General features: G+C 53.4%; 1 protein-coding gene across 3 annotated transcripts in view; it reads right to left on the reverse strand.

Annotated features, from left to right (window-relative positions):
* The window catches only part of PTPRN2 (protein tyrosine phosphatase receptor type N2), a 638,480-nt gene that overhangs the window by 17,039 nt on the left and 593,906 nt on the right, over nucleotides 1-27,535 (reverse strand). For all 3 annotated transcript variants that reach the window (XM_055421655.2, XM_055421657.2, XM_088834793.1), the window contains 4 exons: nucleotides 20,862-20,939; nucleotides 7,044-7,163; nucleotides 5,864-6,030; nucleotides 1,210-1,263 (listed from right to left, as the gene is read on the reverse strand). In XM_055421655.2, the coding sequence (XP_055277630.2) occupies nucleotides 1,210-1,263; nucleotides 5,864-6,030; nucleotides 7,044-7,163; nucleotides 20,862-20,939 (419 nt within the window). The remainder of the gene's footprint in view (nucleotides 1-1,209; nucleotides 1,264-5,863; nucleotides 6,031-7,043; nucleotides 7,164-20,861; nucleotides 20,940-27,535) is intronic.

Here is a 27,535-nt window from a genome sequence, read left to right on the forward strand (position 1 = left end):
CATACTCTGAACTCCTCCTCCCTCAGACAGACACAACACACATACCAATGCAAACGTACACATACACACTCATGCTCAGACACACGCACCCTCACACACATGCACACAGACAGGTGCATGCACTCACACACACACTCAAAAACACACACTCACTCAGACACACACACACACTCACACACAGACACACACACAGACACACACTCAGATGGGTGAATGCACTCAGACACACACACACACTCACAGACACAGACACACACACGACACTCATGCTTAGACACACGCATTGTCACACACACGCACACAGACACGTGCCTGCACTCACACACACACTCAAAAACACACACTCAGACACACACACACACTCACAGACAGACACACACTCACAGACAGACACACACTCAGATGGGCGCATGCACTCAGACACACACACTTGGAGCACACGCAGACGAGCGCCTGCACACACACACATGCACACACACACAGACACACACTCAGATGGGTGCATGCACTCAGACACACACACACACTCACAGACAGACACACACACACACTCACAGACAGACACACACTCAGATGGGTGCATGCACTCAGACACACACACACACTCACAGACAGACAGACACACACACACAGACACACACTCAGATGGGCGCATGCACTCAGACACACACACTTGGAGCACACGCAGACCAGTGCCTGCACACACACGCACGCACACACTCTTGGCGGAACGGGCAGACTTGGCGTTGGATCTTTGGAAACCTGGTTCTTTATCCCAGACAGAGGGAACAGTCTGTGAGATGTTCTGGAAGACAGAGCACACTTCCTCACTGACGCGGGCAGGTGTGGAGTCTGCCCTCGGAGGGACCTCTCTTCCAGGCTGGGTGTAACCTTCTCAAGGACACGAGCCACTGAACTTTCACCCGAAGGCTACTCCTTTGATTCCAGGTTCTGTCCCATCCACCAGTGGCCCCGAGTCCTTGGTACAGGCTCCACAAGTCTGCAAAGGGTGTTGGACTGAGACCCCACCACGCAACACACACACCATCACGAGGTCCTCGAGTAACACAAAACAAGCTATTTCCTGTTTCCCTAAGAAGCACCAGTTAGATATGTTACTAAGCAATTAGGAAGCTGAGCTCCTATATTTAACAGTGTTTCCTTCTGAGGCAGCGGACACACGTTAACCCAGGGTGAAGTTGTACTTGCCTGCAGTGGACAATTATTGGACAAGAACGGCCCCTGTAGCACTTGTTTACTTTTCTGAAATAGAGAGAGACACAGAAGTTATGACTGTGCTGGGCTCCGGAGCAATCACCAAACAGCCCGCAGCCAGCGCAGACAGACCATCTCGGGGACACTGTTCTGTAATGGCCTGTTTTGACAAAGAAAATCAAAATTACACACGCATTTTCCAAGGTTTATTTTTCTTTCCAATATTACATTATTAGAGCTTTGAAAACAATTCTTACATTTTCACCGTTTTCTTTTGCCCTTAATAAGTATGAACTCTGGCCTCGGGTCAACCGGCCATCGGCCTGGGCCCCCCAGCCCCATCCCCTCCCCCACTCCTCCTGTTGCTCTAGTTCATTTGACTTTTGTTCCTGGGGCATGTCTAGACTCCTCACTGAAGTTTGTGAGTTTAGCAACTTACACACTGAATTTCTTACAGTCCAGACATCATACAAGAATGTACTATTACCGTGACGTCTCAAAACAGCATCTTAAAGACATTTCTTGATCTGTCAGTTTTGTAAGGACATTTAAATTTTGGAGAAACCTCAACTATGTCCAAGACAAATTTTTCCACTTTTATAAATCTGATTTTATGTAAAACAACACTGTTGTGCAGATTTTAGATCAGAGTTTATGAAAATTAACAAGAAGCATGGATTAGGATTTTGTACCCAAGAGCTAAATCAAAATAGAGCACAGTTTAAAATTCACTGTGTAAGCTCGAAATTTCTTGTAATTCAATGAAAGACGTAAACATGTTTACAAAGTACATCCAAGTTCTTAGGAAAATGTTCCTAAATGAAGAAAAGCAAACACAGAGCTTTGGTTAATTGGAAGGAAAAGTGCGGGAGTGCGTGTGTAAGACGGGCTGTGAGTGTGAATTCACACAGTTTAAGATGGAAAATAAAATTTTGAAAAGGATGATGGTGGAGAAAAAGCCCTTACTCCATGCTGGAAATGGAAAAAATGTCACATTTCTCTGCTAAGGCTTGTCCACTCAGCACGGAGACAGCTGAACGTGTACATTCAATCAGCAGGTCCTCTGGCCATGAAAGACTGAGAGGGTGTGGGGCTGGGAGGAAGCCCAGGGTGGTGTCTGATGGAGGAGCTGAGGGGTATTCCAGCATCACGTACAATGACGCTGATGCCTGGACATCGGAGCCGGGCTGAGCGCCCACTTCTGCTGTGGATTGAACAGGACAGGTGCCTCTAAGGGAGGCTCCACCCTCCTGGCCAGCAGGAGGGCTGGCAGGCCTGACCGTGCAGTCCCAGTAAGACAGGCCTGGAGGCGGCCACGCCTGGGCCCGGCCCTCCAGCTGGGGGTGAGGATCTGGGCCCACAGGCTGCTCCCCGAGGCCGTGTCATTGCCGCTGCTGCAGCGGCTCCCTGCTCGGGCTGGCAGCTGGGCCAAGGCTTGGGGCAGAGGGAATGTGGATGGCTCAGAGCTGAGGGCGCATGGGCGTGGGGTCCCCGGAAAGTGCTCTGCCCTCTGAGGATGAGAGAGATTGGAAACCAGACCCTCCCACTCCTCCTTCTAAACCTCCCTTTCCTGACTCGGGTTGTCAAGGCAACGGGAGCTTCAGCTCTGACAAAACAGATGCCAGACCCCGAGGACGTGCCTCAAGTGTGAGCGGCGGGGAGCCCGCCAGCCCCATACAGGTCATGTGTGTGCGTGTGCACAGGCGTGGGTCCAGGCGTGCCGCATGAGCTGTGTGTGTATGTGTAGAGCCGGGAGCTGGGGTGGCTTGCTGCAGGCCTGGTGCCTTCAGAGGGCGAGTCATCTTGGACGCTTCTCAGTGTCCACATCTTTAATGTGTGGACCGCCTCGGCTTGGCCCCTCCAGTTATATTTCCTGCCTGAAGGTCCTGCCTGTGTTTCTAAAGGCTAAACCCAACTTTTGGTCAGTCACCCAGTTTTGCTCATTTTTTTTCTGATGGAACCAAGCACAAACGGGTCCATTAAAATGAAATAAACACAACAACCAGACAGGCTTCTCTAAACGGTTCTGGTTTGGCTGAGAAGAACAGAAGGAGTCAGCAGACCAGTGGAGCTCCCTGTATGGCTGGTCAGGCCGCCCTTTGACAGAATGCAGTGAGCATCCCCTCCCTGGCTAAGAATGGTCGCTGAGGAGAGGGTTCCTGGCTGCACTGGCTTTCCAGTGCCTGCAGTTCTGGTGGGATCTGTCTAAAGTGTTATTCTTGCATATGTGTTGTGACCAGCTGCCTCGGGGGGGTGGGGCCCTCAGGGAGGTCTCACTTCTATTTGACATCCACGCCAGCCCCACCCTGCGCTAACCCTACTTGTTGACAGCCATGAGGAATTGAGGAGGTGAGCAGTGAGGTCCAGGGAGCTGCTGCGGTGGAGAGGTTTATCACAGAGAACCAGGCACTTGTGTTATTACCACACAAAACATCACAAAGAGCAAAGCAGAAATAGCACAGAGTCCACACAGCGTCCATCTGGTCGACCCAAGACAGAGACGTGGGTTATTCATGGAGAGGAGCAACGCATGGCTGTCTGGTTTACTTTATTGGAACAAATTATCAGTCAGCAAGAGGCCAAACGTTGAGAAAAGCGGCTACCGCGCATACTGCAACAGGAGGAATTCGCCGAGAGAGAACGGTTAGTGATACAAACCAGCCCGTGGGCCCCTGAGAGGGAACCGCCACGCAACCAGCAGCAAGCAAAGGTCAGCGGTCGCGAGAGGCTCAGAAAGGGGCTCCCACACTGTCCCTGCAGTAAAGTCACAGTTTCCAATGATCACTTTTGTGACTATGCAACTGGGCTCATATTACTAGCTGCAACATCACAAAAATGACACTGGCCACCGCTAATTAGCTGGCAAAGTAAGGGTCGTCCGTTTTTACAGAGAGCAGCATTAGTGAGTGTCAGTGCACACAGCCTCGAGAGAGAGAGACAGACAGAGTTCTTCCAGAGCAGAGCCCTCGCACGTGATGCTGATTATCTCTTAGCTCAGCAGTTTCTCTTTAAAGTGTAAATGTGCTCCCTCTGGGCGCCAGAAATATTTAATTACACATCTCGGTCTCTGACGAACTTGCTCGGCCAGGCAGGGAATGAGCTGGGTCTATTGTTCAAAGGGGGCTGCACGGCCTGCTGCCCTGCAGTGACCAGCGTCTTCCCAGCCGTCTCCTCTGCTGGACAGAGAGCCACAGAGCAGCGACCGTGTCTGAGCGCCACACGCCCTGAGGATGTGACGGGACCAAGGTCCGGGGCCACGTGAGCAGCCCCGACCGGCGCTGAGGACGGGCCGGCCTCCTCCAGCGAGATGGGCCCGGGCCCGTACGCATCTCATTTTCTGAAACCTTCTCGGGCCCTGTGTCCTGGGACTCCAGAGAGAGGGAAGCGGGGGAATCCGATCTGTCTTCCTGACAGACTGCACACACAGAGGGTGGGCTATGGATTGTCCGATTCCACACGGATGTGGAGCTAGAAACACGCCCATACGCACATATGAGCAATAAGCTGGCTGGGGCATGGAGGTGGCCGTCTGAGCAGCCGCACCCATCCTGCCAGTACTGACTGCTTTTTGAAGATTCTACCAGGAAATGGGCCCTAAGCAAGGTTTTTAGAAATAAATGTGTATTAAGAAAATGTAAAAAACGACCAGGCAATTGGGATGGGTGGGGGCGGGGGGCACGTCTGGGTGTGTGCCATGCGCCCCCTGCCTCCCTGGGGACGGACTGAGGGTGACAGGTGTGACGCCAAGCAAGGGTCTCTCCTGGAGCTGTTTCACGTGCTATTTGATACAAAGGATTAGCCAATAAAAAAAAGAAAACAAACCCTGTTTTGTTTTTCCAAAGTGGACTAAAAGAAAAGAAGCAGTATCAAAATAACCTTCAGAATCTGTACCCCAAATTCAAGAAACCCAGCTTTATGCTCAAAACCCTCCTTGATGACAAGAGCACTTGCCATTCTGACTTCCCAGGAGTTATGTGTCTGGGAACTGTTCAGACACAAGTCAGTTTCTGATCATGTGCCATTCAGGTGCGTCAAAGCCTGGTTTGTCTTGACTCTCCAATTTCTCGTTTTGAAGATTTACTGGAAGCCTACTCCTAATCTGTGACATGTAAGGGAGGTTCCAGGGAGCGTCGAGATGGTTCTGGGTAGCCCTCAACAGCTTCATTTTCTTTCTAGATGTTTACAACAGTCAACTTCGAAACTGCACCACAGATAGGTGCTGTGTGACCCCCAGAGAGGCGCTGACCCGAGGTCACCCGTCAGCTGGTCATCTGGGCCTCCTTCTCACCACCATCTCTGACCAGCCGAGCAGTCAAAACTCTGGGCTGGATTCATCCACACCCTGTGAAATACGAACCCCCGGAATTCTCCCCCACGTGAAGAATCTTACTGATAACCGTGGCCACATCTCCACAATTCTAAGACGCCAGCCCCCCTAACGTCTAACGCCTCTAAAGCCAGAGACGTCTTACGCCGACATGTGAGTTACGTCTCCCTCCTCTGCGCTGTAGCTAACCCGATGCGCCTGTGACACACAACGATAAGACAGACGACACGCCTTACAGCAAACGGCCCCTCGGACCCAGATGTCCCCTCTCTCCGAGGGCAACCCGAGTGCGCGACCCCGCTGGCGGGCCGTGGGTCTCACCTGCGGAAATCCAGGAGGGACCTGGTGGAGGAAGGCACGCCCTGGTCACACCAGCTCAGGAAGTGGAACTGCGTCACCGTACGCGTCTCGTTGGTCTGCACGTTCTTCAGGTAGAAGCTCCTCACGAGGAAATCCTCACACCAGATGTGCTCGGAGACCAGATGTACCTGGGGGGGCGGGGAGCAGACAGGGCGGGGGCGGGGCAGAGGGCGCGTCGGCGGGAGGCTCCCCGAACATGGAGCCACTTGTGGGGAGAGGCCTGGGGACCCTGAGGGCAGACGGCACGTGGCAGGCGGGGGCCTGTCCAGCTTTCCAAGTTCAACAAGGTTTACACAAAAGGTCACTTTGTGCTTTTTTTTTAACATGTCACTCAAGGGCAAAATAGTCAAATTATTAGGGAAAAATGCGTTACAACTGAAGCAGGTCCACTTTCTGTCTTTTCTAAGCCATATAAACCTCCAAGAAAAATCACCAGAAAAAATTCATACTTTCGGACAAAAACTCAAACGGGGTTCTAGTCTCACTGGCCTTTCATAAGAGAAACCCCGCCCAGCTGCAGAAAGACGAAACCAAAAGATTCGTATAGATGCTGCCAGGCCCTGAGTGCTGGAAGCCCAGGGCGGGGACCCCAGAACCATGACCAGCTTAGAGGGGAACATCCAGGCGTCTGAGGTGAGCCCTCCTGAGGGACTCTGGTGTTCTGACAAATTGTAATGGGAAATAAAGTCGAAGGGCACACTCTGGTATTGGTTTAACTGCCCAAGGTTATTTACTTCCTTCTTGCTGTGGGCAAAAATCCAGACAAGGAAACGAGCTGGCCAGCAGGGGACCCTCAAATCAAAAGGCCGAGTTGGCACTACGGACACAGGGCCTGGAGAGCAGCGGGAGCCGGGCTGCAGGTGGGCCGTGAAGAACTAGGGTCAACAGGGGCTGCTTCCTGAAAACAGACCACCTAGTGAGGTCCTTTCTTGGGTGCTTTCTGTCCGAATTTGGATTTACAGAATTTAAAAGTGGAAACCATGCCATTTCTGGCAGAGTTCCCATGGCACGGCTGTTGGGAGGGTCTGCTGACTGCAGGGCGGGACAAACCTCCCAGGGGCTTCCCGGTGTCTGCCCAGGACGGGCCCACCCACAGCTACCACGGCCCCTGCCCACGGCCCGGCGGCACCCCAGGGAGTACCTCATAGATGTGGTAGAGGTTGGAGCCCTCACTGGGCCAGTAGGGGCAGCACTGCCGGACGCCGTTCTCCGAGAGGGGGCTCAGCATGACGATGACCACGCAGCCGCTCTCCCACACCATCTGCGGACCGAGAGGCAGGTGAGGCGCCGAGCCCTGCGACGTGCAGAGTTAGCGCCCCAGATACACGGCTCACGTGGGCTCCGTCCCAGGAAACTGGTTCCTTAGGCGGTGAGCTCTGCCTTTGCAGCTGAGTGCATGGGCCCACAGTCTGCTTGTTCCAGGAGACATTACAAACAGAACACAGTACACCCGTTCCACACCTTAATGCTCCCTGGGTTCCCTGCTCCGCTCAGCCACGGCTCCTCCCTGCTGGCCTCTGATGCGCCACAAACAGGCCACCGGGCATAGGGTGCTGGGCCCCAGGCGGGCAGCCTGCCGACTTGGACACGCTGCTGTTCCAAGGGACACGGGCAGAAATCACAGACACGTTTGTGTGCTCGTCACCATCGTGGGACCAGAGAAGCGGTCTGCTTTGTGGAGCTGCCATCCCACCGGAAGCAGACTCTGGAAGATTCCTCCCCACGTGCGTTACAGAGTGCCCACTTCTACCAAAATACAGCAGCTCTGCCCAGAGGAGCGGGCACCCTGAACTGACGGCCATCCTCTGCAGCCCCCAAACCTGCACCCTGAACTGACGGCCATCCTCCGCAGCCCCTAAACCAGCACCCTGAACTGACGGCCATCCTCCGCAGCCCCTAAACCAGCTCCCTGAAATGACGGCCATCCTCCGCAGCCCCAAACCAGCACCCTGAACTGATGGCCATCCTCCGCAGCCCCCAAACCAGCACCCTGAGCTGACGGCCATCCTCCACAGCCCCAAACCAGCACCCTGAGCTGACGGCCATCCTCCACAGCCCCCAAACTAGCTCCGGGACACGCAGAAAGATGCACCCACACTTGAACAGCAGACCCGGTGAAGACACAAAGGCCCTCGAACTCGATCCTTTTCAGTCACGTGTCACAGCCGGCGGCCGTGGACTTGGCTCCGTCGGTCAACTCACTGATTCTAAGGGATCCCCGAGCAGCCTGAAGACCTGCTGGCACGTTAAACGCAGTGACAAAGTCTCCGCTTTCCCTGTGCTGGGTTACGTTAACGTCTCAGAAATCTTTATAAACAACTGCATCTGGATGTGAAGTTTGTATCAGAGCTTCCATTTCTTTAAAACATAGATTTAACAATCTGATCAAGATCTTGTAGTTTATAAAATCCACATAACTTGGATATAAAATGCTTTCTCTTCATGTTCTTGTTACTAAGTTCCCCTTTAAATTATATTCTGAATATCAGATGTGTGCACGGTATTTTCTTTTTTAATATTGGCTCACCCCCACCCCCATGATAGAAATAGCTAATATTCTTAAGGCCCCTCATGGTGTATCATCTGCGGTGCAATTTAATGGGGCTTGCTGCAATGTTTACAAAAGAGCCCACACAAATATGAATTACACTCAAGCCCACACGCATCCCTCTTCTTCACTGCAAATCCAACCATTCAAGGCGGACGCCGCGCTCTAAGCTTTGCCGGCTCCCTGACTGGCCCTAATCGGTCCTTCTCACATGCCGTGGTTTAATGTGCCTGGAGAAGGTACAGAAGCTCATTGAAGCCATTAGGAAAATGAGGAGAAACACAGGTTTTATGAGTGTAATAAAAATACAATGATCCAGGCCATAAACTCATCACCGAGGCTCTGCTGTACTCCCCGAGTCTGGAATCAGGAAGCCCTCCCCACCGCGGTTCCTTCCGTCCAGGGACGCTCGGGGCTCTCTGAAGGTGTGGTTGAGAGTAAATCCAAATGAAACAATTTAGACAAACAACTCCAAAAGCACCCCAAGGGATAATACTTCTTTTTAGGTCACTGTGTGGAAGCAGAGAGGGACTGACTAAATCGCCGCTGTCTCACCCGCTTGGGCACCCACTCCCTGCCCACCTTCCACCGCAGTGCCCTGCTCTCAGGGCTGGACTTGAGGGCACAGCTGGTGGGTTTTTGAGGGAATACAGGGTCTGGTGAATGTCCCGGTCAAGTAGGGTCCGTTTCTGAAATGGAGATCGCACTCTTTCCGGGTCAGTTTCACAGGGTCGTGCCCGGCATGAGAAAGGCTTTGAGATACCTCCAGCGTGCTCTTCAAGGAAGCAGGCAGCGGCCTGGAGTCCCCGCTGATCCTGCTGTGGTACCCTGAAGCAGCGGCTTTGCTGAGCCGAAGAGCGGATGGTTGATACCAGAAATGGTACTTTATACACTTCCTGTTTGTTTAGGGCTCAGAGAGCACAGTGTCGTCTCCGGGAGCACACGGCACGTTTACTGGGCACCTAACACAGGTCAGGACACCACAGGCCACGGCAGGGGGAGAGGGGCCAGGCCGTAACATCTTTCACTGGCAAAAAGTGGGTTCCTTCTCCCAAACAGGAGGCAGGCACTGCTGGTCCTGGGTCGGATGAAACATGATCTCAGGCGGGGATCCCAAGGACAGGTCCCGGTGCTGTGCTTGGAGAACAACCAGAAATGCCCCCTTCTCCTGAGCGTCTCCTCAGACACTCAGCACCAACTGTGGAGGCCACCCTGAACGCGCGCTATCACCTGGCACACGGTGGCGGGGAGCGACGGGGCCGCGTGGCGACAGTCACTGCTTCACCAGCGGGTGTGTCATGGGAGTCCGGGTGGTGGCTCAGGGGTCCTGGGCTGCGCTCCTATGCTCAGTCGTGTCCAGCTCTTTGCACCCCATGGACTGTAGCCCACCAGGCCCCTCTGTCCATGGGATTCTCCAGGCAAGAATCCTGGAGTGGGTTGCCATTCCCTTCTCCAGGGGATCTTCCCGACCCAGGGATTGAGCCCACATCTCTTAGGTCTCCTGCGCTGGCAGGCAGATTCTTAATCGGTAGCACCACCTCAGGGGTCCTGGGCTGTCATAAAACTCACCAGCGACAACCTATGCCCCCAGCCCCTCTGTGGCACTCGGAGGCCACCTGGAGAAGGGACACGTGATGACAACACAGCTGACACAGCTGAGCACGGGAGCCTGTTCGCAGTCATCAGACCTGGGTGTGTGGAAAGCTTAACACACAGCTGCTCACACCATGGGCTCGAGTGACGTGAAACACATGCTTTGGCGGCTGTTTGATCCAAACGAGTGAGTTTCCAGGTGGATCAGCGGCAAAGAGTCTGCCGGCAGCGCGGGAGACGCAGGACAGGTGGGTTCGATTCCTGGGTTGGGAAGGTCCCCTGAAGGAGGAAATGGTGACCCACTCCAGTATTCTGGCCTGGAGACTCCCATGGACAGAGGGGCCTGGTGAGCCACAGTCCATGGGGTCACAGAGTCAGACACGACTGAGCGACTAACCGCAAGTTTACCAAATGTTGGTTAAAAAAGAAATGCTGGGCTGCTCTTGGCTATGGGCTGGACTTTGTCCCTGAAATGACATGCTGACATCTTAACCCCTGCCACCAATGACTGCGGCCTGATTTGCAAAGAGTGTCTCTGCAGATGTCACCAGGATAAGAAGACGAGGTTCCGATGCATCAGGGTGGGGCCTAACTGAGCAGAGGAGGAAGACGCCAGGTGAACACAAGGACGGCGCCGCAGAGATGCTGCCAGAACACACGGGCAGGAAGGAGCCTCGTCTTGGCGCTCTGGGGGCAGGAGAACAGCCTTGCTGGCACCAAGGCTGGACTCGGCCTCTGGAACTGAGAGGGAGAACGCTTCTGCAGCTTCCGGCTGCCCCGCTTGCGGAAATCTGTTACGGCAGCGCAGGAAACGAACACACTCACCGAGGCCCAGCCTCTATGCCAGCCCCCGAATTGTCCACAGGCGTCGGGACATGTCCGTTTGAAGCTTCTTTTATTCATTGAATTTCACCAGACGGAAGGAAACTGTAGATTCTCTTCACCTGAAGTCTTTCTTGAGTACCAAATGTTTAGCAAAAAAAAAACAAACAAACCTCCTTCGGAGTGCCCTGAGGCCTGATTAGAGGCAGACATCCACGTGGACAAGTCAAGTCCGGGGCTGCTCTCTGTGAGGTGCTCTGCTCCCTCCGGGGCACGCATCCCCTCCCATTCCCCGCAGGTCCTGTGAAGCCCCCTCCACCTTGCTCTGCTCTCATCTGTGTGGGCATGGCTTTCTTCCACCAGACTGTCAGCTCCTTGAAGACGGCAGCCCGTCTGGCTGCCAGCTCTACCTCCAAGGCATCTGGCACCAGGCTTTATTATAGTTGATGCTTAGTTGAAAACAATACATATTTTAAAAAGAGACCATTTGACTGCCTCTCTGAAAAGAACTCAAAGAAAATGCTATCAAAGGCTTGCCTGGCAGAGTCCTCCCGGGACCTGTTCGGTGCAGACACGCGCCTCTTGAAAGCCCATGCGCAGTTTGCATACCCGCTGCAGTGGCTGCTACGTGAAGTGGAGACAGCTTTTCTCCAGAGCAGGCCGAGCGCACCCCTCCATCCCCGACGCACGATTCATTGCCGCTGCCAACTCCTTTTCATAGGTGGAGGAGAGATCAGCTTAAGCCTGGCAGTGAGGATGCTGACAAAGAGGTCTGAGAACATATTTTATGTCAATCAGCTGGAACCACACACTCTGGAATCGATTAAAGAAGAGAAAACAGCAGCGTCTGAGCACCTTCTGCAGAGCAGACCCCTAGTGCCGTTCTCGCCCTGTCCAGAGGACGGTCATAAAAAGCGTGCCCTGAAGTCTTCCTGGCCTCTGGTCTGTTTTGGCCACACAGTCACTGGCCCTGAGTCAAGCTGTGAGTGAGGCGGGTGGTGACCTGGCTAAATGTGAATGAAGGGGATGAAATCTTCGTTATGTCGTGATGCAGGATCGTAACACAAACCCACCTGGTCTGTTTCTCTGTAAACAAAGCCGTCAGCATGGGCCTCCTTCAAAGATAAAACCCTGAAGTAACGGGAGCAAAGCCACTACTTAATTCTGACCCCCAGGATGGGTTGAGCAGGGAGGAAGGCGGCTCACAGGTACTAAGATCGGACCCAGGGCTTCCCTGGTGGGCCAGTGGTTAATAGTCGGCCTGCCAATCCAGGGGACACGTGTTCAATCCCTGGCCCAGAGGATCCCACATACCACGGAGCCACTAAGCTCGTGCACCACAGCTTCTGAGCCTGTGCTCTGCGACAAGGGACGCGGTGACAAGCCTGTGCACCCAAACTAGAGGGCAGCCCTGGTTCGTCACAACCAGAGGCAGCAAAGACCCAGAGCACCCAGAAATAAATGAGCAAATAAATGAATCTCAAAAAAATCTGACCTGAGCTCCAGTGAGTCCCGGTGCCGATGGACTGTAGCAGGCCCCTCTGGGTGTTTTCCCACCCGCAGTGTTTGTGCCCAGGCAGGAAGGAGAACCATCTGCATAGAAACACTTGCCCGTTCACCGGAATCCAGCAAGCCTCCTTTTGCAAAGGCAGAACGGCCTGCTTCTCTTTGAGCAGAGGCGAGGTGGCTCGTGTGTGCCACTCGAGCATTTCCACAGCGAGGCCACACCAAGCTGCCGGTTCACCTGAACGTCACGCAGCTGCCACGGAGGTATTTCTGCCAGGTGCCTGACTGTGTGGGAAGTCACCTGAGCTGGGCATGTGGTCACTCGGAAGCACTCACAGCCCCTGGGCTGTGTTCACGTTTCACATTTAATACACACGTTGACTTCTTAGGTAAAAGCGCCACTCAGGCTGTCATCGTTTCAAACCCAGACCTGATGTAGATGCGTCAGATCCACTTGTGAACCAAGGGAAGAAGGAGGAGAAAAAAGGAGAAAAAGTCAAAGAATAAGTGAAAAGAGAATGAAAGGAGGAAGAAAGGACAGATGAGGGAACTGTGTCACACGTGAAGGCAGGGCATTTTCGGCTGCGGGCCATAAAAGTCAGCTAAGAAGGGAACCCAGGCTGCTTTTCACCCAAGCCTGAGCTCTGACCCGCATGCCTGGTGGGAGGACACACATATATCCGGGTACCAGGCTCGCCACGCCTGACCACACACGGCATGGTTCCCAAATCCCACCTTGACGTAAGAGGATCTGACAAAAGTTTCCTTTTATCTATAAAGATTTGTGAATTCATGTGCAGAAAATTCAATCAGAATAAATGTTTGAAGAAAAATATCCTGGAAAATCTAGGGCCTGTGGTTAAAATGCTTCTGAAACACAGAAACAAAAGATCAGGTTTTTCTTAGGAAACTCACTGTCCTCAATACCTGCAGTCCTTTAATTTAATCAGATAATCCTGCTTATTTAAGTTATGTGCAGAGTACATCATTCGAAATGCCGGGCTGGATGAAGCACAAGCTGGAATCAAGATTGCTGGGAGAAATATCGATAACCTCGGATACGCAGATGACATCACCCTTACGGCAGAAAGTGAAGAAGAACTAAAGAACCTCTTGATGAAAGTGAAAGAGGAGAGTGAAAAAGTTGGCTTAAAACTCAACATTCAGAAATTGAAGATCATGGCATCCGGTCCCATCACTTCATGGCAAATAGATGGGGAAACAATGGGAACAGTGGCAGACTTTATTTGCTTGGGCTCCAAAATCACTGCAGATGGTGACTGCAGCCGTGAAAGTAAAAGATGCTTGCTCCTTGGAAGAAAAGCTATGACCAAGCCAAAGAGCATACTAAAAAGCAGAGACAGTACTTTGCTGACAAAAGTCTGTATAGCTATGGCTTTTGTGTATGGATGTGAGGCCTGGACCATAAAGAAGGCTGGGACCCAAAGAATGGATGCTTTCAAACTGTGTTGCTGGAGAAGACTCTTGAGAGTCCCTTGGACTACAAGGAGATCCAACCAGTCAATCCTAAAGGAAATCAGTCCTGAATATTCATTGGATGGACTGAGGTTAAAGCTGAAGCTCCAGTACTTTGGCCCCTGATGCAAAGAGCTGACTCACTGGAAAAGACCCCGATGCTGGGAAAGTCTGAAGGCGGGAGGAGAAGGGGACGACAGAGGGTGAGATGGTTGGACGGCATCACCGACTCGATGGACATGAGTTTGAACAAACTCTGGGAGTTGGTGAAGGACAGGGAGGCCTGGCGTGCTGCAGTCCATAGAGTTGCAAAGAGTTGGACACGACTGAGCAGCTGGACAACCAATCAGATGATGTGCTCTAGAATCAGTCGGTCTCTAAGTTAACAGGGCCCCCGAGTCCATCGCTGCATCCACAGCCTCTTAACATTCCAGAATCGTTGCCTCTGCAAGCCCTCCTCTCCCTTCACTCGCTGCCCAGGGCTCGTGTAGGTGAACAGTGGAAGTGGCTACGTGGGCATCACGGGGGACAGGGACTGGGGACCTCCTCCTGCTCCGTGTCCCGCCTCTTAGGGCCACCAGAAGCCACGAGCCCTGATGTGACGTGGCCTCTGAGCCAGTGGGTATGATTTGACTGGGCGTCCTGAAGACTGGGGGGTGCTGGGTGTCTGCAAGGGTCACCTCTGGCTGCTCCAGGCTCGGCTCCTGGGGGCTTGGTGGTACTAGCTTTAAAGGGGTCACCCTTAGCTGACCTGCTGGACCCACCACCGCCCAGGCACACTGCTCAATCATGGAGCTCATCACTGCCGTTCTCATCATAAGTTCCTGGAGGGAAACACTTAAGGTTCCTTGGACCTCCCACAGCCCTCCACTCGGGTCTCTCCTTGTCCATCCTAAGAGCGGTGACTGATGGGTGCTGAGGAGCTAAAGCTCTTTAGTTGAACCAAGCCCCACTGCTTGCAAAAGAAAGTACATTGTCCCAGTGAAGACTTCATAGTAGAATATACTTTCAGAAAGTGGGAAATAGAAAGCAACAGGTGGACTTTCTTCTTGGTAAAATGTTAATAAGTGTCTGTACTAACTGGGCACCAGCTGAATTCCAGCTGCCTTCAGCGCCTGTACCTGGTGGTCAAGGCCCAGCTCCCCAGCCTCTGATTGCATCATCTGAAAGTCACCAGAAAGTCTGTCAAGCAGAGAGGGCAAGGCTGGAAATTCTAGAGTGTCTTCCCTGCCCCTCAGCTCCCAGTGAGCAGGGCTGGCCACCAGTCCTGGCCCCGGAGAGGCCCCGGGCTGAGCTCAGGCACCGCTCGGCCAAAAGCAGGGTCCACATGAGTGGACAGGGCTCACACGCCTGAACCAGCTGACCGAGCTGCCTGCACTTCTGCTTGGTCCGAAAATACAGGGGGGACGGCAGACAGGGTTCCTTGGACAGTGGCGAAGGGGCTGGGGGGCTGGGGACCGGAGGAGCTCTAGGATGGGTGGGTGATGCCTGACCGGGCGGCTTAGCGCCGCAGCCTGCGCCCGGGACTCATCCTTCCTGCTCACAGCCCCGAGGTGCTCTTCTCTGAGAAAGCTGCTCCTGCCCCCCAGCTGCCTGGTGCTCAAGTGTGAGCCTGGCCCCTGGCAAGTGACAGACCTGCCCTGCTCCCCATGTGGAAACCATGGCCTCCTGAGAAGTCTTCACCCCGATCTAGCCTGGTCTTGCCTTGCACAAGTGCACACACATGCGCAGCTGGAGGGTGTGGTATGCACCCTCTGCGCCCGGAGAGGACGCACCCTGAGGCCCTCACAGCAGGGGGACCTGAGCACAACGTCCCCACCGCTGATGGCCTCCCTCTCTTTACAGAGGCTCACGTGCCCACTCACCGCCCTCCTCACTTCACAGCCTGTGGGGCAGCAAGAAGCGCTGTGGACCACAGGCTGGGGTCTGATCTCAGGGGTCCAGTCTGATCATGGGGTCAAGTCTGATCACGGGGGTCGGGTCTGATCTCGGGGGTGGGGTCTGACCTCGGGGATTGGGTTTGATCATGGGTGTTGGGCCTGATCTCGGGGGTCTGGTCTGATCTTGGGGGTCAGGCCTGATCACAGGGTCAGGCCTGATCACGGGGGTTGGATCTGATCTCAGGGTTTGGGTCTGATCACGGGGTTTGGGTCTGATCTCGGGGGTGGGATCTGATCATGGGGGTCGGGTCTGATCATGGGGGTCGGATCTGATTACGGGGTCAGGTCTGACACTTGTGCAGCTGCTGTGGGGATTGGGGGGTCATGTGGAGCCCTGCGCCTCAGTGCTCTGCTGGATCGGGATTCTGACTTTCTTTTATTATAGTAAAGTATTTTGCGACCCCATGGACTGTAGCCCACTAGGCTCCTCCATCCATGGGATTTTCTAGGCAAGAGTACTGGAATAAGTTGCCATTTCCTTCTCCAGCTAGTAAAGTATCAGTCAGTTCAGTTCAGTTCAGTTCAGTCGCTCAGTCGTGTCCGACTCTCCGCGATCCCATGAATCAAAGCACGCCAGGCCTCCCTGTCCATCACCAACTCCTGGAGTACACTCAAACTCATGTTCACAGAGTCGGTAATGCCATCCAGCCATCTCATTCTCCGTCGTCCCCTTCTCCTCCCGCCCCCAACCTTTCCCAGCATCAGAGTCTTTTCCAGTGAGTCAACTCGTCTCATGAGGTGGCCAAAGTATTGGAGCTTCAGCTTTAGCATCAGTCCCTCCAATGAACATCCAGGATTGATCTCCTTTAGAATGGACTGGTTGGATCTCCTTGCAGTATAAGGGACTCTCAAGAGTCTTCTCCAACACCACAGTTCAAAAGCATCGATTCTTCGGCGATCAGCTTTCTTCACAGTCCAACTCTCACATCCATAGTATACGTAACATAAAAATACCTTCTCGATGGGTTTTGAGTGTACAGTTCAAGGACATTCTGGACATTCACCACCACCACACCCAGAACCTTCCCATCTCCCTACACTGAGCCTCTGCACCGTCAAACATCAACTCCCTGCCCCCGACCCCTAGCCACCTCCCGTCTTGCAGGACTGCCTCTGGGGATCACTCACTCGACAGCTTCACCCCAGGTCGTCAGGTGAGGTCACATCCCCCCGTGCCTGCCCAGGGTCCAGCATATACAGTAAGTGCTCAATAACTGTTGCCTCCTCTCCATGGACTTGGATGCTGGCTGACTTCTCGCGGAGCAGGCGCTTCAGACCCAGGAATACCTGGGCCGTCCTCACAGGTCAGAACACATTGCTATAGGAAGGCTGTGGATCTTATGTGCATTTGGTTTTGGAATCAAATTCTTAGAACGTGAGGTGTGAATTCAGAGAAAGAATTCTAATCGCTGGAGGGTGAGTGGCGCTGTGGCCTGGCAGAGCCCCAGCAGAGGGGGTACAGGGTCGGGAGGGAGGGGCCTGGCTGGGGCAGGAGACCCTGCCTTGAGGTGATTGCGGCGTCGGCTGTCACTGGGTCACACCCACGACGTAATGTTCTGGAAGCTGCCATGCTTGCGTGAAGACAGAGCCTTCCCCAGCCCCTCCACTGGGTGTCGCCCCTCATCCTGAGCCTGCGGGGCCCACCTCATGTGCCCCTTGCTGACGGCCTCGGGCGTCTCTGCTTTGCCGGCCTCCTCCGTCTGCCCGCCCACCCTGCCGTCTGTCTCCAGCCTCCTCCAGTTTCCTGGTCACGATGGTGCCCCACTGGGGCTCCATGTCCATTTTTCTCCTTGGCATCCTATTGGGTGGAAAAATGTCCCCCAGATTCACATTCATGGAGCCTGTGAACGCGGCCTCGTTTGGAAGCCGGTGGAGGAACACCCCGCTGTGTTCCCCTCCCGGCCTGGGCTCTGCGCTGCCCATACCACCCAACCAGGGCCTCTCTTGCGGGACCCTGCTCACCATGGACAAACCCCGCGAGCTCCTCTGGGGAAGGGCTCAGGGCAGCATCCCGGAGCTCAAATGAAAGGAAGACGCTTCGATATTTTCCGTTACGTGTGCTGAGTCCCTGTGTCCAACCTGTCAAAGGCCGTGTGTGCTGTGCTTAGTCACTCAGTCCTGTCCAACAGTTTGCAATACGTTGGACTGCAGCCCTCCAGGCTCCTCTGTCCCTGGGACTCTCCAAGCAAGAACCCTGGAGTGGGTGCCATTTGCTTCTCCAGGGGATCCTCCCGACCACGTTTCTGTGTCTCATGCATTGCAGGCAGAGTCTCCACCTGCTGAACTATTGGGGAAGCTGTGAACCCAGACGCGAACTCTCACTCAGAACGTGCTGTCTTTCCAACAGAAAACTTCTCATGCTTCACAGCAGGGTTTACTCTTACAGGAGCTTCTGCTTCACCGTGGGTTTTGAGAGGCTCTGTTTTCTGCAGGAAGTTTAAAGGCAGGCGCTGTCTCCTCCACACACTTTTTGTGGAGCCCAAGGCACTGAAGGGAACCTGGAATTTTGAGCCTATGACCTTGGGTGGTTAATAAGGAGCTGTGCCTGCTAGAAGCCATTTCTAGAATATATGATCTAGAGGCCAATCCAGCCAGTGTGACTGTGCTAGGAAGCAGATGCTAAGATACCCTCTGTCCGAGGCCAGCACCCCTCCACTGTGTTCTTCCTGCAACTGGACCTGGAGGCTTGATGTGGAGCCCATGCATCTGGCTCAAGAGCACCTGGTGAGAGAGTCAGGGAGGTCTTTTTGCTGCAGGGTGTCTCAGAGGCTGTGATGAGCTGACAAGCCTGACACAGCCTGGGAGGGCAGCCTACTGGCCAGAGTGTCCACTCCCGCCTCAAGGGATACCAGTGTTTCCTGGAGGTTTGGTAAGTGCTGACCGAGGTGTCTCTCAAAGTATCTTGCACTTCATCTTATTTGAATAGTTTTCTCCAGTTGCGTCATTTAGAGATGTTTCCTTTCCATTTTAAGAATGCTCTTTGATATCAAACCTCCATAAATGCTCTAGGATATCCTATGGTTTACAAATGCTGGCACAATGAATGGCCCCCAACAATGGCAATTGCTCAGAACAAGCAGTAAGAAAAATACACCAGTGGCCCCGTGTACTAACCACGTGAACCGGGGCAGAGCATGAACCGTGAGTCTTGTAGAACGCAAAGTCTAGGGGTCAAAATATACAAACCCCAACACAGGGCCTGCCACAGGGAAAGTGGTCCGTGGATGTAAGCGATGACTGTGTGAGTGTCGACACAACCTTAGGAACTTGTGTGTCTGCTGGCAAGAGAAGCTGTGCCTACAGGCGGTTACGACTGGGACCCGAAGCTGTGAAAGTGAAACCGCCCCTCTGAGGCACTCCTCCAAAACGCGCACGCTGGTGTGACGGGCTGAGGCCGACCAGAAGACATGCTGACCGTGGAATTCTGTTGGTCCATTATTCTGCCACACAGCTCGGGGTTTTCTGTGTTCTTTTTGCCTGAGCATGGAGCCTGGGGGGCAGCAGGCAGGTGACTGGGCAAACCCTCCATGGCATTCCAGCAGCACTCCGTAGGCAAGCTGGGATGGATGGGCTCATGTCTCAGGGGCACAGCTCTGCGTGGGGTGAGGAGGCCCCTCAGGTCTAGGCTGGAGCCGGCCACCTGGGTCCTCCCGGGCTGCACAGCCTCTCAGCAGGTGTAACGAGGAGGAAACTCAGCCCTCGGGGCAGTGGGACCCGTTGGTCCAGCCTGATGGCTCGAGGCCGCGATCACGGGGCTCAGCCTGGTCTTTCCTCCCAAGAGTGTGAAGCAGCATGGAAGGGCAGGGCCACGCAGAAGTGTCCCATCTGGGTTCCCACCTGCAGGTTCGCAAGCCATATCATTTAGAGATGTTTCCTTTCCATTTCAAGAATGCTCCTTGATGTCAGATCTCCATAAATGCTCTAGTGGTTTACAAATGCTGGCACAATGAATGGCCCCCAACAATGGCAATTGCTCAGAACAATCAGTAAGAAAAACCACGTGAACCGGGGAAGAGCATTCACCGATGCGCGCTCGCTCGTGTGGCCCGTGAAGAACCGAGATGTTGACGCCGGTGCATGAACATGCTTACAAGGCAAGAGCGGCTCCCGGGTCCCCTCCTGACTCCCAGCAGCCCGCAGAGACTCAAGGCTGGGTAGGAGCATAAGCCTCTCGGGATGGAGCCAGGACAGGGCTGGCTGGAGAGCTGGGGACGGGGCACAGGGAGCAGAGAACGTGGACTCTGCCCACCTCAGCGGGTCCCTCTGGGTTAGAGATGGAGCGGCCACCGGACGCCGACAGCTTGGCCCTGTGGCCCACAGGCTGCTCCCGCCCAGCACCTGCAGACCCAGAGGCCATGCCTCCCTCATCTTGTCCTCAGGGTGCGCTCTGCCAGTCCTGGGGCGCCTGTGGGCCCGACTCACGTAGGGCTCTGTTTCAACCACCAAGCAGTGGCGTGACCCCATGTGCACGCCCCTCGGTGCCGCCTTCCCAAGGCCGTGCCCCCGGGACTCTGCTGCTCGGTGGGCAGTGGGCAGGGAGACGGGCTGGGGAGGGGTGGCCCCGCTGACCTCTGGGCTCTCCTCTTACTGGCCAGTGTCCCCAACGCCCGAGCCTGATCCGAGTGTGCAGTATTCGCTGGATGAAGAGAGACCAGCCTGGCTCCTCAAACACATCATTACAGAGAATCCACAAGGAGAGAGGCTGTAACCTGAGCACCACTTTTTAACCTTCGTAAGATTAAAACTATTGACAAGAGACACATCTGACTAAAACGCAATAATTTACGCATGTGCTATTTCATTATATTTAATAAGATAAAGTGACTGAAGCGGCTTAACAAGTAAAAGTCTTTAAAGGTTTAATATCTCAAAGGGAATTTTTCATACTCAAGTTTTGGAAAAGAAGGTTGATCATAAAAAATATGAATGAGCTCATGTAAATTCTGAAACCAAGGAACACGTGATGAACACCTGTAAACAAATCTGAATTTGCTTAATTGAATCCAAGGCATTACTCATGATCAATTTATTAAGCCGTTAGACTCAGAACAAAATTTAATTTAAAAAGAGTCACCTGCCAGAAGTCAGCCACCGTCGAGGGCAGGGGTCCTTGGGTGGCGATGTACGCGGGCTTCCTGGGGTCGTGGTCCATCTGTGGAGACAAGAGCACAGGAGGAAGATGAGCTCGGGAAGGGCAGGGCGGGGGAGGCCCGGGGCCCCGAGTCCTGCGCTGACAGCCCTCGGGCCCAACACACACCACCTCTGTGGAGGCAGGAAACCCCGTGGCCCCTGCCAGACCCCTCCTGATCTAACCTCCCCTGGATTTTAGGGGGAGCCTGGGGGCCTGGTGCCTGGAGTTTAGGTGGGGCCTGGGGCCTGGTGTCTGGACTTTACGGGGGCCTAGGGACCTGGCCTAGAAAATCCCATGGATGGAGGAGCCTGGTAGGCTGCAGTCCATGGGGTCGCTAAGGGTCGGACACGACTGAGCGACTTCACTTTCACTTCTCACTTTCGCACACTGGAGAAGGAAATGGCAACCCACTCCAGTGTTCTTGCCTGGAGAATCCCAGGGACAGGGGACCCTGGTGGGCTTCCGTCTATGGGGTCACACAGAGTCGGACACGGCTGAAGTGACTTAGCAGCAGCAGCAGGGACCTGGTGCCTGGAGTTTAGTGGGGGCCTGGTGCCTGAATTTTAGGGGGGCCTGGAGACCCTGTGCCTGGAGCCTGGAGATGAGGCTGAACGTTCTTCTGACACCTGGAATGGCGGTAACTGAGCAGCATCAGTAGAATGGAGGCCAGTGAACCAGAGACCAGATGCCAGAGCATCAGCCATGTAGGTCCGCGTGAAGCGGGGCCGTGGGGAGATAGGGAAGGTGCCTGGGTCACCCACATGGTGACAGGTCCACGGACGACTGTGATCGCGGAGGTGTTCAGCTGGTGTGCGTGGCCTCCATGGCCACCCTGGCCACACACAGGGCTCAAAAGTAATGTGGCTGAGGTTGGCACTGCGGGTGCTGAGCTGGGCAGAGGGTGGGCACCGCTTGGACCTGGAGGGGCCCAGCAACGGTGCCCCCTGCCTCCCAGGATGAGGCAGATCCCCTCCTGTGCTGCTGTGCTGCTCTGTACCCAAAAAGGGCCCAGCCGAGCCACCCGGGTCTGAGAGCCAGCCCAGGAGGCACTGGCCGGGGACAGGCCCAGGCTTCCAGGAGCTCATTTCATATTCTCTTTCCACCTCGCCAGACAAGGACCGAAAACAAACAAAGGAGAATGAAGCGGTGAGCTTCCTGGCTGTCGATCTGCCTGAACGCGGCCTGCTGGCTCCGAGAGAGGAAGTCTGGCTTAAAAGACCTTCATTAGAACAGTTAATTCCAAGACTGACTAAGCAGGGAAAAACATGAGAACAAAGCCTGGAGCAGCAAATCGGATTAAATCAGACGGTGTTCTCCCTCTCACGCCGGTGTCCCAGAAGGACAAGGGAGGGGCCAGGTGAGGGGTCAGCCGGACGTCCTCACTGTCCCCCCTTGGGGACCACAGAGACCCCCCAGAAGAGAGCAGGCAGGTCTCCCCTGGGTGTCAGGCGACTACTCACTTATCAGACATGTAGCCTCCTTTATTCTTTCCATCCATCACTGGTTTCTACTCTTTTGACACCTGGGCTTGATGAAAGATTTAAAACGCTCCAAATTTAAAGGTACTTGTTAAGAACTCATTTCCCAACATGGTGAAAAACAAGGAAGGTGCCACCACTCACGATTCAATGGTGACACACGAGGATGTCGGCTGGAAGCCCCGGGTCACCTGAAGGCCCCCTCCAGGTTTGGGTTTGAGAAGGGTGCGTGTCCCCTTTAACAAGCATCCGGTGTCGCCTGCCCGTCAGCACTTTCAGAGCCCATGGCTGTCAGTCTGAAGGGACTCCCCCAGAGCACCTTATAATTATGTATGCCGTGAGAGCAGGAAAGAGCACAGGAGAACAGATGTAAGTCGCTCCATCAGCGCAGCGACGTGACGCTGGCTACGGGGTGGGGGGGCAGGAGAAAACGCGTTCTGTGCATCTAATTTAGTGACTCGTAATTAAAACTGGAAATTCACAACAACGTACAATACAGGTAAAATGACGTTACTCTTGCTGAAAGCCCCAATTAACATGTTTCAGTGGGAACGTGCTTGGCAGGAATAAGGAGTTTTGATGTTTAAAATATGCATTTGTTGGGGTGACAGCTATTTACAGGGACCCCGTCTTTTCCTTGCAAATAGTTCTGCGTGAAAAGTATAACCCCACCTCCTTTTCAAATGTGCTTTTTTGCCCAAAGCAATTCAGAGAGCAACGCATTTTAAAATCCTTCGTAGGTACAACCCAGCACATTTAGCTGCTTTCAGTGAGAAATATGTGATTGAAAGCAAAAATCGGATCAGGGATTCGGGAGGTAAATAAGGCCCCCTGTAGGGAGAGGGCTCCCTGTCACTCGATTTGCATCAACCGAGTTGGAGGTGGGAGGACGTGGGGCTGAGGGCAGGGGGTGCGCGACGGCCCATGTCACTGCCCTCCCCCTTGACTGCATCGCATGGCTGCCGCTCGGAAGCAGTAAACGATCACAGAGCGGCGACCTGCGCCACCAGCTTGACAGTTGCTCAGAAGATAAGCACCGTCCCCACATCCCGCGCTCGTTCTGTGCGTGGAGCAAAGATGAGGCCTTGCTCGCACACGCAGCCTCTGTCCAGTTTTGTGCGTCTGACTGAATGAAAGTAAAGCAAACATCTAACTGAACAACAGAAGTCTCAGCACACTTAAGACTTGCAGGCAGGATCGGTGTGGTAACCAGAGGGAACCGTCAGTTTCTGGGAGGACAACTCCTCCTGCAGGCGCGCTGGCTGCTGCCCCGGCGGGTGGTGAGGCTGTCTCCACCGGCGCTCCTGGTGGGGATAAGCGTCGGCTTCCGCTGATGTCAAGGCTGATCGTCCCCCACTGCTGTGGTCACACAAAGCGCCAGGACCGTGGGCAAAGTCAGGCTCTCTGGCCTCCATCTCAGTGTCTGTAAAGTGGGGTGGGAGCGGCTGGAGAAGTGGGATGTGGTCTCCACGGGTTCTTTAGCTCTGGGATTTTTTTCAGAAAAAGTAGACCCCCAAAGTTTGTGTTGAGTCTCATGAAGATGCCACCTGGATAACCAACAAGGATGTACCATGCAGCACAAGGAACTCTGCTCAGTACTCTGTAATAACCTAAATGGGAAAAGAATTTGAAAAAGGATAGATAGAGACATTACTTTACCAGCAAAGGTCCGTCTAGTCAAGGCTGTGGTTTTTCCAGTGGTCATGTATGGATGAGAGAGTGGGACTCTAAAGAAAGCTGAGCACCGAAGAATTCATGCTTTTGAACTGTGGTGTTGGAGAAGACTCTTGAGAATCCCTTGGACTGCAAGGATGTCCAACCAGTCAATCCTAAGGGAAATCAGTCCTGAATATTCATTGGAAGGACTGATGCTGAAGCTGAAACTCCAATACTTTGGCCATCTGATGCAAAGGGCTGACTCACTGGAGAAGACCCTGATGCTGGGAAAGATTGAAGGCGGGAGGAGAAGGGGATGACAGAGGATGAGATGGTTGGATGGCATCACGCACTCAATGGACATGAGCTTGAGCAAGCTCTGGGAGTTGGTGATGGACAGGGAAACCTGGCATGCTGCAGTTCCTGGGGTCACAAAGAGTCGGACACCACTGAGTGACTGAACTGAACTGAGATACATGTATATGCTTAACTGAATCACTTTGCCATACACCTTAAACTAAGACAGCATTATTAATCAACTATTCGCCAATATGAAAAACAGACATAACCTGAACCAGGGTGCCTGCAAGGTGTATCCCTAGAGATTTGGTTCAAGCTGTAGAAGGAGAGTTATAATAGAGCAACTAGGTCTAATCTGCATCAAAAAATGTACCAATATTTCCCTGATGTTCCACACAAAACTCATCTTAAAAGTTAAGCCTTCAGTATATTAAGACTAGGGTGCCCATGTTCTGAAGCCTTGAAGAGTGACTTGGGGGAGGCTGTGGGCTGGTGTGCAGGTGAGGGCAAGGTTGGTTCTGCCCCAGGACCACTTATACTTGCTTCTCATAATATGCAAAGCAAATTTCACACATGGTTTTTAAAAACAAGACACTATCAAGCAGAGTTTTCAAGTCACTTTTCCAGACACCAAGTCTTATGGAAAGAGTTTGCTGGGAAACTGTGGTAAAATCAGTGGGAGAGAGTGTGGCTTATGAACTTGAATTATTTTCATATTCTTACGAGTTGAGATTTAAGAAAAATAACTGATATAAACTATAATTTGGCTTCCCAGGTGGCACTAGTGGCAAAGAACCCACCTGCCAATGCAGGAGACCATAAGAGATTTGGGTTTGATCCCTGGGTTGGGAAGGTCCCCTGGAGGAGGGCATGGCAACCCACTCCAGTATTCTTGCCTGGAGAATTCCATGGACAGAGGAGCCTGCTGGGCTATAGTCCATAGGGTCGCAAAGAGTCAGACACGACTGAAGTAACTTAGCATGTACGTGTGCCAACTATAATTATAAATACATGGATCAGTTCAGTTCAGTTCAGTTGCTCAGTCGTGACCAACTCTTTGCGACCCCATGAATCACAGCACGCCAGGCCTCCCTGTCCATCACCAACTCCCGGAGTTCACTTAAACTCATGTCCATCGAGTCAGTGATGCCATCCAGCCATCTCATTCTCTGTCGTCCCTGTCTTCTCCTACCCCCAATCCCTCCCAGCAACAGAGTCTTTTCCAGTGAGTCAAATCTTCAGATGAGGTGGCCAAAGTATTGGAGTTTCAGCTTTAGCATCAGTCCTTCCAATGAACACCCAGGATCGATCTCCTTCAGAATGGACTGGTTGGATCTCCTTGCAGTCCAAGGGACTCTCAAGAGTCTTCTCCAGCACCACAGTTCAAAAGCATCAATTCTTCGGCGATCAGCTTTCTTCACAGTCCAACTCTCACATCCATACATGACCACGGGAAAAACCATAGCCTTGACTAGACGGACATGGATGTTCGCTTATAAATCTGAAAAGCAAGGAATTGTTCCCCCTATTTGGACACTTTCTTGTGAGGTTCAGTGCATCTGAGCAGTTATTTTCTGAACAGTGAATTTGTACTACTTGAATTTGTTAAACGCACTGAGTTTAAAAATTAAACAATTCTCCCCCTTTATTAATAAACAGAGGAGTAAAGAGTAAGTTTAATTTTAAGTGTCACTGAGATGTTCAGACTTACGCCTGGTGAGGAACTTGTGTGCTGTCGTGGTTACACTATCCCTAGTCCATGCCCGACAGTGATCAAGCTCCTGCGTGGCTGACAGTTTCTTTCACAGAATTCCTATAGACTTCAGTGACCAAGCTCCCGCGTGGCTGACGGTTTCTCTCACAGAATTCCCACAGACTCTGGTGACCAAGCTCCCACGTGGCTGACGGTTTCTCTCACAGAATTCCCAGACTCTGGTGACCAAGCTCCCGCGTGGCTGACGGTTTCCCTCACAGAATTCCCACAGACTCTGGTGACCAAGCTGCCGCGTGGCTGACGGTTTCTCTCACAGAATTCCCAGACTCTGGTGACCAAGCTCCCCCGTGGCTGATGGTTTCTCTCACAGAATTCCCACAGACTCTGCTGACCAAGCTCCCGCGTCGCTGACGGTTTCTCTCACAGAATTCCCACAAACTCTGGTGACCAAGCTGCCGCGTGGCTGATGGTTTCTCTCACAGAATTCCCACAGACTCCGGTGACCAAGCTCCCGCGTGGCTGACAGTTTCTCTCACAGAATTCCCAGACTCTGGTGACCAAGCTCCCGCGTGGCTGACGGTTTCTCTCACAGAATTCCCACAGACTCTGGTGACCAAGCTCCCGCGTGGCTGACGGTTTCTCTCACAGAATTCCCACAGACTCTGGTGACCAAGCTCCTGCGTGGCTGACGGTTTCTCTCACAGAATTCCAAGACTCTGGTGACCTCTGATTTCAAAGCAGAGATGGCACATTGTTTAGCACTGACGGCTTCCCTGAACTTCAATGAGGACTAAGTACAGATATTACGGGTGTAATTATTGTATACTGTTCTGCACAGCTGGGGCTTCTTGGGCTCTAATCGTAAGCTTCTCATTCAGCTCTGCCAGGAAGCTTGTCACGGGGCCGTCAGTCATTTCAGGGAGAACAGAAGTCGAGGAGCTCTTCTAATTCATACTTACTCCCCAAATTTGAACAAAAAGAATTGTGGGGCAAAATAAAAGGAAAACATAAAAAGACACTGAAAACCATGTCTCTCTCCCGGCCTTACCTTCTGACCCCTGGCCCTGCCCCGTTGTTGGGCCTGGGAGGCTGTTCTAAATCTCCGCCGACAGGAGAGAGACGGGGAAGGTGTAGGAGTGGGGGCCTGGGCAGCTCGGAGAGGAGCGGGCAGTGGTGAGGCCTCCAGCCCCTTACCCTCCCCCGGTCCTAACTAGCCTTGAAGTGGCCCAGACGTCTGGAAGCTGGAAGTCATTCAAGGGGGAGAGTCGGGCACCCCCGCACTGAACTTCCCGTCTCTCAGACGTGAAGGAATTTCTCTGGCCTGTTGTGTGTTCCTTCCAGGGAAGGAGCCCAACAGGACAAAGGCTGCTCCCGCCTTCTGCAGCCCATCACCGAGACCCGGCTGGCGCAAACCCCAGCCTCATCGGAGGAGACATGCGGAAATCAATGGGGCTTCCGCTTGGCTTTTT

The sequence above is a fragment of the Moschus berezovskii genome, chromosome 3, assembly GCF_049115385.1.
Source record: "Moschus berezovskii isolate FMDL1 chromosome 3, NW_MosBer_1.0, whole genome shotgun sequence".
In the NCBI taxonomy this organism is placed as follows: Eukaryota; Metazoa; Chordata; class Mammalia; order Artiodactyla; family Moschidae; genus Moschus; species Moschus berezovskii.